We start from the raw sequence: 12,177 nt of genomic DNA on the forward strand, positions 1-12,177 counted from the left end.
AAGAGGCTATTCAATTACATGGGGATAATTTGACTCTCCAGGAGAAGTGACCAAACATATGCAACACTAACTGACAGCGTGGCTTGCAAAGTGAGATTTCTTTAACCATGCTTAAAAAAATACAATTTTACTATAACATGTGTTTCTTTCAAATTTGAGGCTTTTACAATGAATAAAATAACACAATCTGTAAGGGTTATATAATTGTTTTGTGAGCTACAATAACCACTGAAGTAACATTATGCAATAAAAGCTTTTTCCCACCAGGGGGCAACAGTGACTTATCTGAAAAGAATGCTGGTTAAGGTAATGAGACCTAAAAGCTTGTGCTAGGGCAGTGGACTTTTATCATGTGTTGCCTGCACTAAACAGACTCTTTGCACTTTGCAGTCTGTGTCAAGTAAAGGAACTAGCAACTGCTTAGGATTTGGGATTGTTCATACTGTAGGGTGAGCCTGTTCATTTAGATGTTTTTCTAGCAGATGTAAAAGTGATTTCTCACACATTGTACATTGTGTTCTCAAATTATGGGTTTGTTTTAACACATTTGAGGTTTTTAAGATTAGTAGCCATTATGTTTTTTTTAAAAGTTCCTCTAATTAAATCTTACATCCCCACACAGCACAGAACACTGCAAATGTGTATTCTTCATGATCCAAATCATATTATCCAGTGTTAATATGCATGTACCTTGCAGCTCAATAATTTGCTGGCATGTCTCTAATTCTTTAAGTTTTACACAATATCAACACATTCTGATGCCCAGCAGTAAAGAAAACACTGCTGTCACAAAATAAAATGCACTAAACCATATCAAACATTGTGGTTTATTGTTATTCCAAAAACCACACTGGCTTAAATATTAATATTTCATGTGACCCGACATCATTCATTTCACTGCAACCCTAAAATGACACAGAACAGTCCAATTAAAAAAAGATCTGTATCTCTGCAGGGGTCGGACACAAAGAACTGGAGACACATGTAACAAGCAGCACACACCTTTGTATAATGTATCTGTCCCTCTCCATTCTCAAGGGATGAATTTTGATCTGGCTGCCCACATGGCCTTTCCCTAAACTCTATTCACAGTGTTTCTGACAGTGTATATACTTTTGTATATGTATGTTTGATATCCACAATAGTACAATATATTTAACTAGACATTCCCTTATACATATTTATAATAAAATAATTGTGCAGTTTAAGAGTTTTAATTGCCACCTTAATTAGCCTTACCCTTTTAAAATTTACCTGAGTATTTTTGCACCACATTCTTTTCTGTTTTATCAGTCTTTTTTCATGGGGATATTATGCATTTACCTTAGCTTACCCTGTTTACCATGTTTGTTAATATGCTTTACCATACTTTCACTATGCTTTATTACACTTTACCATGCTTTTACTAAGGGAAACTTTTATAAGGACAGTAAGCTGAAGGGGTGCTTTACTTGGAAATGTTTTTACAGTGATGATGATACCCAAAGGGAACAGGGAACCAGATTATTCACCAGGTTGCAGGACAACAGGAAGAAATAAGCATTGCTATAGAAAACGTTTCCTGTTCTTATTTTAAGCTGAGTCGCTTGTTACCAGCGAGGTAACTTCCACAGTGTCTAGTGGGTAGTTGATTGTCCCAATGCTTGCACAGCTGCCACACTTTTATGCAAGTCACTATCGGCAGGAGGAAGTGTTTCTCAATGTACATTGAAGCCAGCCAATATGGTAATAGGAGAAGGGTTTAGGTACACCTCGTACTTGGAAGTATTAGTTAATAGGATAATAGGACTGAACGGAAGTCATTAGAGGTGCAGGTTCTCAGAATCGCAGAGGTAAGATGAGATGCCTCCTCTGCTGGTAAATAGCTTGTGCTAAAAGGAGTTTGGGAATCGAGCCAGAAAAGGTCCAACTTCAGAGGGAACAGCTATGGCTCCTGGTATCTCCTGCATGTACTGTAACATATCAGTTACCTTCTATTACCCATAGAAAAAAAAAAAAAAAACTAAATGATTTTAACAGATCCAAAATGACAAAGAACAGAAAAGTTTAAAAACAGAAAAACATCAAAAGTAAAAACCATTTCATATTTTATCCTTTGAAGTTAAAAAAAAAAAAAAAAAAAAACACCACGACAACAGGATCTACAACCTAAATTTGGGGATTTTACTGATTTTACTTTATAATGACCAGAGACACAATATACAGAAAAACAAAGCATAGGAGCTCTTAGAAACAATTTCTTGCACAGGATGGTCCTGACAGATCAGCACACTGTGGGAGCTCTGGCATACGGATGTGCAGCCTGTAGAGTCCCAATACAAACAGGACGTTCACCAGAAATAAACCAATACAATCTGGATATCATTACTAAAATTGTGTTTTCTTCCATCTATGATGATGTAGTCTGTATAAACATACATTTAAATGTAGCGATATTAATGTGCCTGACACCAGAGAATGCATAAACAAACATACAAATTATCTGTTTCTTTTCTGTTTTTATCGTGAAGGAAAAAGTTTCATGTTAGCACGTTAGACAATTCCGAATTGTCAGTTTTTTTCCCAAACCTGTCTTTCCCAGATTCTGATGATCTCAGGGAAGCTCCTTGGATATTAGAGGTTTAACACTGACCTTGTTCGAATCTCAATCAGTGTTTTGGAGGTATCTTTTCCTGCATTTATTTTTACACGCAGCCCAGCGAATACTGTATCGATTGAGTGGTAGAATCCAATAGCTAGAAAAGGTTTGGTTCTTGAATCTTTTATTTTAGCATGCATTTGAAAATACAGTACTCTTGTGGTCCAGAGCAAACAGACCCTATTAAAAAACAGCTACTTAAAAATGAACTCTGACATGTTGGTAAATGAAATTCCCTGGACGTTGCATTCCAGGTTTTCAGAACTAACATATACAATTCAGCTTCTGAGCATTACAGCCCTTTTACAACCAGCTGTAACACACACTGAATACACACTTTTTTTCCTTATGGGTTTAAAATTAAAGATTTAAAAACATACATTTTAAAAAAGGCTGCATGCTTAGTTTGTGGAAACAATGTTAGGACTATAAATCAATGTTAGTTGTGTATTTGCGATAAAAATATGCATTTTTAAAATGTTTTTCAAGTCAAGAATGCATTTTATATTTAAAAAAATACTATGGCTATTGTGTTCATACTATTTGATAAAAGGTTTTTATCTATTAAAATGACATAAAGTAAGAGTCAATAAATCATTGAATAAAAAGAACAGACAACAAAAAAGGTGAGACAAATCGCACAGAATACAACAGCTATAACATTTATACATTATGGAACAACTCTTCGTACAGTTTCAAAAAGAAAAATCTACAAACAACATTTCAAAGTGCATTTGACTCAAAATACTCTTACAACTAGATCCATACATTTATCAAGTGCACTTTACTTCTCTAAGTTAGGAAAATTAATTGAAACAAAAAAACTGTACAATGCTTGAATATAAACAAAGTACAGTAAAGTTGGTTACTCTGCATATACTGTGCAGTTGTCCTAATGCTATAGAACTAATTTGAAGATGGTTAACAACGATAGTGAATTCACCTTAACAACCAAATTATCACAGACATAAAATATGAACAGAACTATGCAGCTGGAACATTCCAGATCTTTGAAGTATATTTCAATTTTACATGTGATTATGATTTTAACTGTACAAGTGTGTTAGATACTAGTTCACCAATGTATCTGTTTTACCCAGTCAATACAAGCAAATATTAGGATCAGAAATCGTATGCATTCTGGTTGTGCTAACTATTTGCTCTGCAGTTAAGGCCTGATACAGGTACAATGACTTCAAATGAGATTATTCTTTGGAAATTGGTTGTAAAAGTAAGGACACATGGTATGGTTGTGACAATGAGGCAGCTAATTATAAATTCATGTTTACAAGATCTACAGCAGACCTTTGTAGTGTACAAATGAATAAGCAATACACTGGTTCTATCCCTCCATTTCGACCCAGTTCCCAGTTCTGTAATTTGACTCTTAAGCCATACAAAGATATCACGCCTCATTAACCAGGAAGTAATTAATAGGACCATTACAGAGCATGTAATAAGGAAAATAAATCTGTAATCCAATATATATATATATATATATATATATATATATATATATATATATATATATATATATATATATATATATATATATATGAGTGACGGATTGCCCTCTGGTCACACGTTTTCCTTTTTCAAATAAACACTTTTAGACACAGGATACCAGGAAATGCCGTAACGTGCGTTTATTATTTACAATAAAAAGAAAATAAACAAAACAAAACCTAACCCAACCTCGGGCCCTAGATAAACAAATGTTTCCCTAACTAATAACAAGGCAGGCTAAGCCTGTTACCTTGTCACCAAAACCAATTCACAATCCAAACACCTTTTCCAATAGTTCGTTTTCCCGTTTCCAATACTCGCAATAACCAACTCTAGACCTATTTGCTCTCTGTGACCTGATGAAAGATTGTTTTGAATTTTTCTATAGATCATCATATCATTTTATTTTTACTATTTATTAACTCCAAAAAGCATTTTTTTGTAGTTGTAGTAGTCATAACTGTAAGGCACGGTTTGCCATATCGGTCCTTTTATTGCTGGATTTCTGATATTTGGACTGTTAAGAAGCTGATCAAAGACTTTATTTAACTTTTGCTTCTGCACAGTGTATATTTTTAATTTTAATATATCATTATTTATTTATTTTTGGACGACTGCCCTAATTCTATGCATAAAGTGAGGCCACCTTATAAGACTATCGACTAATCAATGTTATTTGCACATTGCATCTGCATCTCCCTCTTCAATTGATGGTCATCAGAAGGCGAGAGTTTGACAAACGTGTCTGATCATTCACTACTACTGACATATTGCATCTATTAAAGAACAAATCTTTAAATATCCCTTACTGGTACACTGTCTACCAGTGCATTCCAGATGCTTAACACAGGCTGTCCAACAGCTTTTTAATACATGAGTCAGTCCAAGTGCACCAGATTGAATTAATTCATTATATTGTTTATTTTCTCATCATATTTCAAGCAGTTTTAGTGAAAGACAATCTCATTTGTACTCACTGTTATCATGAGTCGTTGATTTTCCATGCATCCCAATACAGGCTGCTTCATTTTATCTTTCTGCTGTTTTCATAATGTTCTGCCTCTAAGTGAATGCCGTTCAATTTCATTAAGGTTTTATTACCCTTGACCATAGCATGGGCTTCAGAATACAAGAAGGTCACTTGTATCAAAGTTGCATTTTTAATATCACAGCATCTCCATAGAAACCTACAAGGCATTAATTTCCAAAATGTTACTCCATGTTACACATACAGCCTTTTAGTTTAAAGATATACTATCCCAAAGTTCTGTCATATAGAACTGAAAGCCTCATGGTGATTAATACTGATCTGAAATATCATAGAAACACAATTTCTATATTTTCTATACTTTCTATAACCTTTTTTTTTCTTTAATTATCAACATATCAGGCAGTACATTTTCTGAATTTTAGTACAGTAACATATGAAGTACAATGAGCAGGATTGTGTCCTATGACTGTCCTCAGAATAAGAGTAAGTGGAGAGTTCTACAGTATACCCGGTTGGCTGTTTGTGCATTATATTCAGAAACATTACAGTCACTAACTGTACCATTATCATTATCTGAAGCATCATAACATTTCTATGAATTTTGAAATCATAATCATTGCTGTAGTAATATATGTGTAAGTCAATCCCTTCACAATAACTATTCAGATTAATAAGTATCTAAAGTCAATGCTATTTACAAAAGTTTACTAGAGGGCTTCTACTGTAAATACACAGTGGTTTTGTGAATCACCTGTTCAACTGAATTGAACTAAAATTCAATTGAACACAACAATCACCTGCTTCTCAAAACTCACTAAACTAGGTGATAACACCATACTGTACAAAACCTTACAGTTTTCAAGTACCGTGATCAAACTGGTTTTGACACTTTAGATATTATTAAAAATCGACAAAACAGAACACTTTAACTTTTCACAGTCAACACACAAATGTTCCAGTTTCAAATAACTTTACTGCCAGTCTGTTCATCTGTAAGTGCCTCAGCCTTAGTTATTTTGATCTCTCTTTAGTGGAGTGGTTCTTTGACTTGTATAACATCCCTTATAAACGTTTGACAGTATCAATTACAACAGTCGTTTAGCAGGTTTTCCACCGTTATACTTTGCATTTGCCATAGTTTACCATGGTTTACCATGTTTTTATAGATTGCTTTACCACACCTCTCTGTGCTTTACTATCTATAAGTATTAAACATCAATAGTGCTTCTAAATACTTAAAGAAACACATTTAGCGACAAAGGCATTGACTTCTAGTCGAATAGTTTGTCGCTGAATCTTAACTGTATGTGCTTTACAATGCTTACCTGTGCTTTACCACACTTTGCTATGTTATTACTAAGTTAAACTTTCATAAGCGACAGTGCTGTAATGCAAGCGGTCTTTGAGAGCACACGCAGGACTCTGTGTCAAAGGTACGTTGTGGCTTCTCTGCTCTCTCTTTCCTTTGCCTGGGCGACTGCCACATTAATGCACTGCAGCCACTCCTCTGCTTTCTTCTCGTCCTTAGCTTTTAGGACGTAGGTCTTGTTATCTGTGAAGATCTCAAAGGCCCGGGGAAGACTCCGGTCTCTGCGTTTCCTAGCAACAACCTTGACACTCTGCACCTTGCTGAGCTCAATGGGACTGTCATCAAGGTCATCTTTCTGAAAATAAGAACATCTGGATTGAATTCTGCATTGAAGTTATACCTATGGTATACACAAGAGGGCACCATTGTGCGTTAAAATGTGCATTTTTTAATTTCAACACGGTGAATTTAGATGACAAATTGCTTTTGAATATGTTTTTTTTTTTTAATTTTTGTTATTAAGTTAAAGTTATTTTTCCTCCAAAGTCTGTTTTGATATACTGTATTTTATTCATGATAATAGAAAATGATCTACTGGCTACTGACTGCTGAAAGATGAATCCTGAACATGAATAAAACAGAATCGTATATGGGATTCAGGAAGCTTTTTTTTTGCAGGATGATCAACACTGTATTGTGCTTGCAGACACACTGTCTTTCCTGACGTTGCCCCCATCTGAAAGAGATGGCAACCAGTTTCCCATTTCTGTTCTGAATGGTTTTTGTAGAGCCACGAAAACTGCCCCCTCCAACTTTTTCTGCCTGTTACCTGCCGTTTCATTGCTGAAATGTACCATGTCTCCTGAACACTTAGTCGCTGGGGCTGACAGGGTCTAAAGATCAAGGACCCATGGAGGAGAGTTCTGGATCTGTTACAGATTTATTTATAGCAGGTTTTCCAATGAACAAAAAGCTATTGCAGTAGCTATACAGCGCTGATTACATGAACACACGGAGCGCTTGAACTTCATAGAAACAGACTGCTGCTTTATCGTTTTTGCTAACATTGTTGAAGCTGCCGATAAATCAGTCCCACGGGCCATTTTACAGTAAAGTTTAACAAAATACCTGGTGCTAGTCTCTTTGAACCAAACTACATCTGCCAATTTTACGAAGAAGTAACAGTACACAGAGAACATGTGCTTTACCTTCTATATATTTCACCTTATTGAAACACAAAGGTGGCAATTTGTTATTAAGGACCAACTTATTGTGCGTTATAGGTTTAGATCCACTTTACACCATTTTCTATTTCAGTCCTGGAGATTTATTTAAAGCCTCCCCGTGGCTGCTAAAGGGCTCAGAGTTCTGTATTTTGTGTGAAGCTCTTTAAAGTTAAACACAGCTGATCCAATGAGGATTAGAATGAAAACCCTGCCCATCACATTGATCCTACTGGAACATCTGTTTAGTATGACATGTGTGGTCGTGTGGAGTGCGCCTTTTAAGACATGGGAGGTATACGAAGTTTAGAGAAAAGGGTGCTTGGGTAAGGAAATGACGTGGTCTGAATTATATAACAAGTCAAGAGAATGATGTTTTCCAAAGAACAGAGAATGACATTCTTTGACATGCAATACAGGTGGGAAGATTTGAAAACTGTTGCATCAAAACCTAGTATTTAGTTTGTAATATAGTTTACTGGATTTCCCAGCAGTTTGCATGTGTTTAAGTGTCAGGAATCAATGTGGGAAAAACTCTGCTGGGGGAAAACCCGTGAGGATATGTGAGGCACAAGTAGCTGGATTGCACGGCTGACAGGAAAGCGTGATTCTGGGGGGAGCATGAGGGACAGCACAGCTGAAATAATTTAAGTGCTAAGCCTGCTTAATGTTTCTTGGAAATATACCAATTGCTCTGCAAACTCAAAACCTCAGAGGGCTCCACAAAGCCATCGCTGTCTCCAGTGTCTGGAAGCTCTTTGCTGTAACACTGAAAGGTGGGCCTATTAAAGGGGAGTCCCTGCTTCCAGCAGCGGGAGTCTAATGTGGAAATGATCACTGAGCCTCATATTAGCATAATGCACTCATGGAGACTTTCATTGAGACAGTAGAGAAGCCCAACACTTACTTTACATGGTAACAGTGCAAAAATATGAACCTTCTGACCATCAACCTGGCTATTTTTAAGTATGAAATTCACATACCTGTTTTTTTTTTTTAATCACACACAATTGCATAACGATCCTTAAACAACCATTATTGTGTGCTTTTTTAGACTGCTTTGGAAATTTAAGACTTTAACAATGACAGACATCATTGTTTCTATAGTATGAGCACATACTATAGAATTAACTAGATTTCTTGACCCTGACAACCATAACAAATTATTATTAAATTCATCAGTTTGGGTTTAGATCCAAATGAACTAATCCTCAATGCAAAGCTCCACCACTAAGCATAGTCTCAAGTCAAATAAAGATGCAACACTGACAATGAATTGAATGAATTGAAGTGAATAAAACACATCGGCCAGTAACTTTAATCCCATTGGAGTGTTCTCCAAGAGGTGAATTATTGTCTCAATGCCATCTGTGTACATCATACTGACCCCATAATGAATAGAAAAAGTAGTTTCTTGATTAGAACCTGTTTACAAGAAGCCTTATCAAACTTTTTTTCTATTAAAGTACCTTAAGAGGGGAAACATTTTGGATACGGGACAGCAAGAGCTGCAAACAAAATGCATCATTAGTATTTTTGAGAGGATGAAATGAATACCTACCGATTTTCCTTTGCGGAAGAAAAGCTGGTTGCCGGCCAGTGTAAAGTACCGTGTTTTCCATCTTTTGATGAACTTCCATCTAACTTGCTTCTCCTTAAGCTTGCCTTCAATGAGTGGTTGGCCATCTAGGGTTACGACTATAAGACAAAGCACACTGGTTTACATGGGTCATGGGTTACATACCTGCTATCATAATACAGTAAAACCTCATATCCAATTTAAATGGCTTCAGGGTTCCATCGGATATGTTAAAATAGCATATCTCAGAGGGAGTTGTAAAACGACATTGTGTGGTACTGCATATATACTATACAATTTGTGAAAATGATTGCAAAACAATGCGCTATAATACAGTATTTGGCAATTTCCAAAACAGCATTCCAAAAACAGCTCTTTCCGGGCTTTCTCAGTCAATGCCAAAGTAATCCATCAGGTTTTTTTTTTGCGCCATGCATGTCAACCCAAGACAGAAAGAAAAAGCACACATTGACTTCATGGACTGAATGCCAACATTGTCTGGATTTGGGATACACTACGCTACATTAAAAATACTCAAACATAAACCCTATACTAAATTAGGAGTTAAAGTGTTGCCAAAATCTAGATTATTTCACCCAGTTTGCTGTGGACCATTTGCATCACTTAACAGTTTTGACATATACATCATAGGTTTTTTGGCAATGATGATGGGCTCTCAAACAATAACTTGGCTATTGCATGGACACAAGACATAAGTAAATGATTAATAATTTAGCTCATTTAAAAATACTGTTTATTCAAAGCCTTAAACAAAATAAACGCTGTGGTGTTATATTTAATTGAATTCATTTTAATGGATGCTGTCATGAAATTCATACCCATTAATAAATCTAAAAACTTGTGTAAAAGTAGAGGCCAGGCTGTTAATTGTCAGGGGTCTAATTTTCTGTATTTAGTGAGATGCGTATAATGTTTCATAAATATCAATTTTCTGGCCTGCAATAACACTACAACTTCGAACATCTGGTCCTCAACTGTAAGACCAGGATAAACCTAAAACCAAGAATACTCCAGATACCTAGTGTTTACCTTCAGGTCTCCAGTAACAGACTGGCCAGCAGCCAGTCACATCTGTTTAAGAAGTTAGGACCGAAACACACTTTTCAGTATTTCAAATGATTTCTCAACATTACACTAGATTTAATGAACATCACATGCATCCTTTCATCTAACTGGACTTTCTTTTTATTAAGGCACCACTGGTCTTAGAAGCAATGTTTCCCCTGTCTGGTCTGGATAGGGAAAACTGTCCGTGTCCATTGTAAAGCTTTCATTTTTCTGAACCTTCTAGTTATTGTTATGAAGCCTGAAGGATGTCACAGGGCTTTGTGTTCCATGTCTAATTTTCAAAATTTAGCGCTACTATTTTTGCCAGATAACCAGTAGTAGCATTACTTTATCCAAATTCTAAATAAACTGTCATTGTACTTGCCATGTAATCTCTAACCGGATGAAAGCTTCCACGCTAATCAGATCTCTGAGTCTTTTTGGAACCTTGTGGTGTCTGCTTAGGGAGGTCAATCTACATTATTGCTTTAACAGGCAGATTATGACTAAATGTGATAGAACTGTGAATTCGTCAGAAACTGGGTTTTATTTATTTATATGTTTATAAACTGAGATTTAACATCTTGTGTTCAAAAGTGACCTGGAACAAGAAGGCTGCACATTCATACAATAAGTTCCAGTCATTTCCAACAAACAATGCTCTCCTAAACGAATCCAGTATCACAATACAGAATTTTAATCTAGCAATTAACATTCTACCTTATTTTACAAATTGAAGGCTGAAAGGCCTGATAGCATGGAAAAGGCATTCCACTGGGAAGGACCACAATGGCTAATCTCCACATACAGTGGGAACAATAGAAATCTTGTTTTTGGAAGGTAGAAAATAGACTGGGGAACGATTCGAGATTTTGGATAACCTCGTCAACCAATGACACATATGTAATGACAGCCAAGGCAACTGCTTACTCACAGTGATGTGACTATTAAATCACATGTTACTGCAAACCTATAACTTTTATTATGGAGCACAAGACGTTGATTTAATTTACTCTGTAATGTGATCATGTGGTCAACACCCCATTATCAATCACAGGCTTTAGGAGTTGCATCTTGACTTCTGGACTGGATGGTATGGCAAGTAATGTACATTATTGTCAGGAAAAATAAAGCTATCATGATCACACAACACATAAAACATGTATGAACATGAGGCTGGAATTAAAGTTGCATAAGGAGGCAGTTATAATCTGTGGTTTTATTTATTGCTCTTGTTTTTAGTCCAAGAGCATAAATCAGCAGGCAAACATGTACTGCCTGACTCAGCATTATGACTTTTATGAGCTCCCCAGCACATTTTAAATCTAGAACAGACCATGCCAGAAAGACTAAGTAGAATGAATTGATGGGCATATTAGAGAGTATTCAGTGAATCATTCCCAGCATTCCTCCAGCTTTAGTGCACACAATTTCAGGGTGGAAGGGCCAAAAAAGGTAAGAGGTGTTCCAGGATCTGAGTAATTGGAAATAAGCGTGACTAAGTAGAAAATTACTTTTGGGCAGGAAGTGGCTTCTTTAAAACAGTCATAATATGATATTAAAAAAAATCTGTCTTTGTACAAAAACAAAAGTAAAGAAAAAAAAGGTCCCCCTTCACCTTCATGAGACGCAAACTCTTCCCCCCTCATCTGCATTACAATTAACTTGGGCAGGCTACAGCGTTACAAAGCAACAATATCAGTTATTGACACAGTTAGCAGTGTTGCCAATAAACTCATAGAATCAGATGTCCAATGTTTTAAGTTAAATGTTCTCAGAGAAATTAAGGTGGTCAGGAATATGTTTATTTTGTAAAAGTCTTCTCAGTGGTCCCCTGGGAAACTCAAAAGAATGTCGGATAGA

At 36.0% G+C, this 12,177-nt stretch overlaps 1 protein-coding gene across 2 annotated transcripts in view; it reads right to left on the reverse strand.

The window, feature by feature from the left end:
- Positions 1-4,366: 4,366 nt before the first annotated feature.
- LOC121326777 (ventricular zone-expressed PH domain-containing protein homolog 1-like) overlaps positions 4,367-12,177 on the reverse strand; it is a 57,985-nt gene continuing 50,174 nt past the window's right edge. For both annotated transcript variants that reach the window (XM_041270261.1, XM_041270260.1), the window contains exons 13-14: positions 9,229-9,365; positions 4,367-6,799 (exon numbers count right to left, since the gene is read on the reverse strand). In XM_041270261.1, the coding sequence (XP_041126195.1) occupies positions 6,563-6,799; positions 9,229-9,365 (374 nt within the window). In that variant the 3' untranslated portion in view covers positions 4,367-6,562. The remainder of the gene's footprint in view (positions 6,800-9,228; positions 9,366-12,177) is intronic.

The sequence above is a fragment of the Polyodon spathula genome, chromosome 14 (genome assembly GCF_017654505.1).
Source record: "Polyodon spathula isolate WHYD16114869_AA chromosome 14, ASM1765450v1, whole genome shotgun sequence".
Classification (NCBI taxonomy): domain Eukaryota; kingdom Metazoa; phylum Chordata; class Actinopteri; order Acipenseriformes; family Polyodontidae; genus Polyodon; species Polyodon spathula.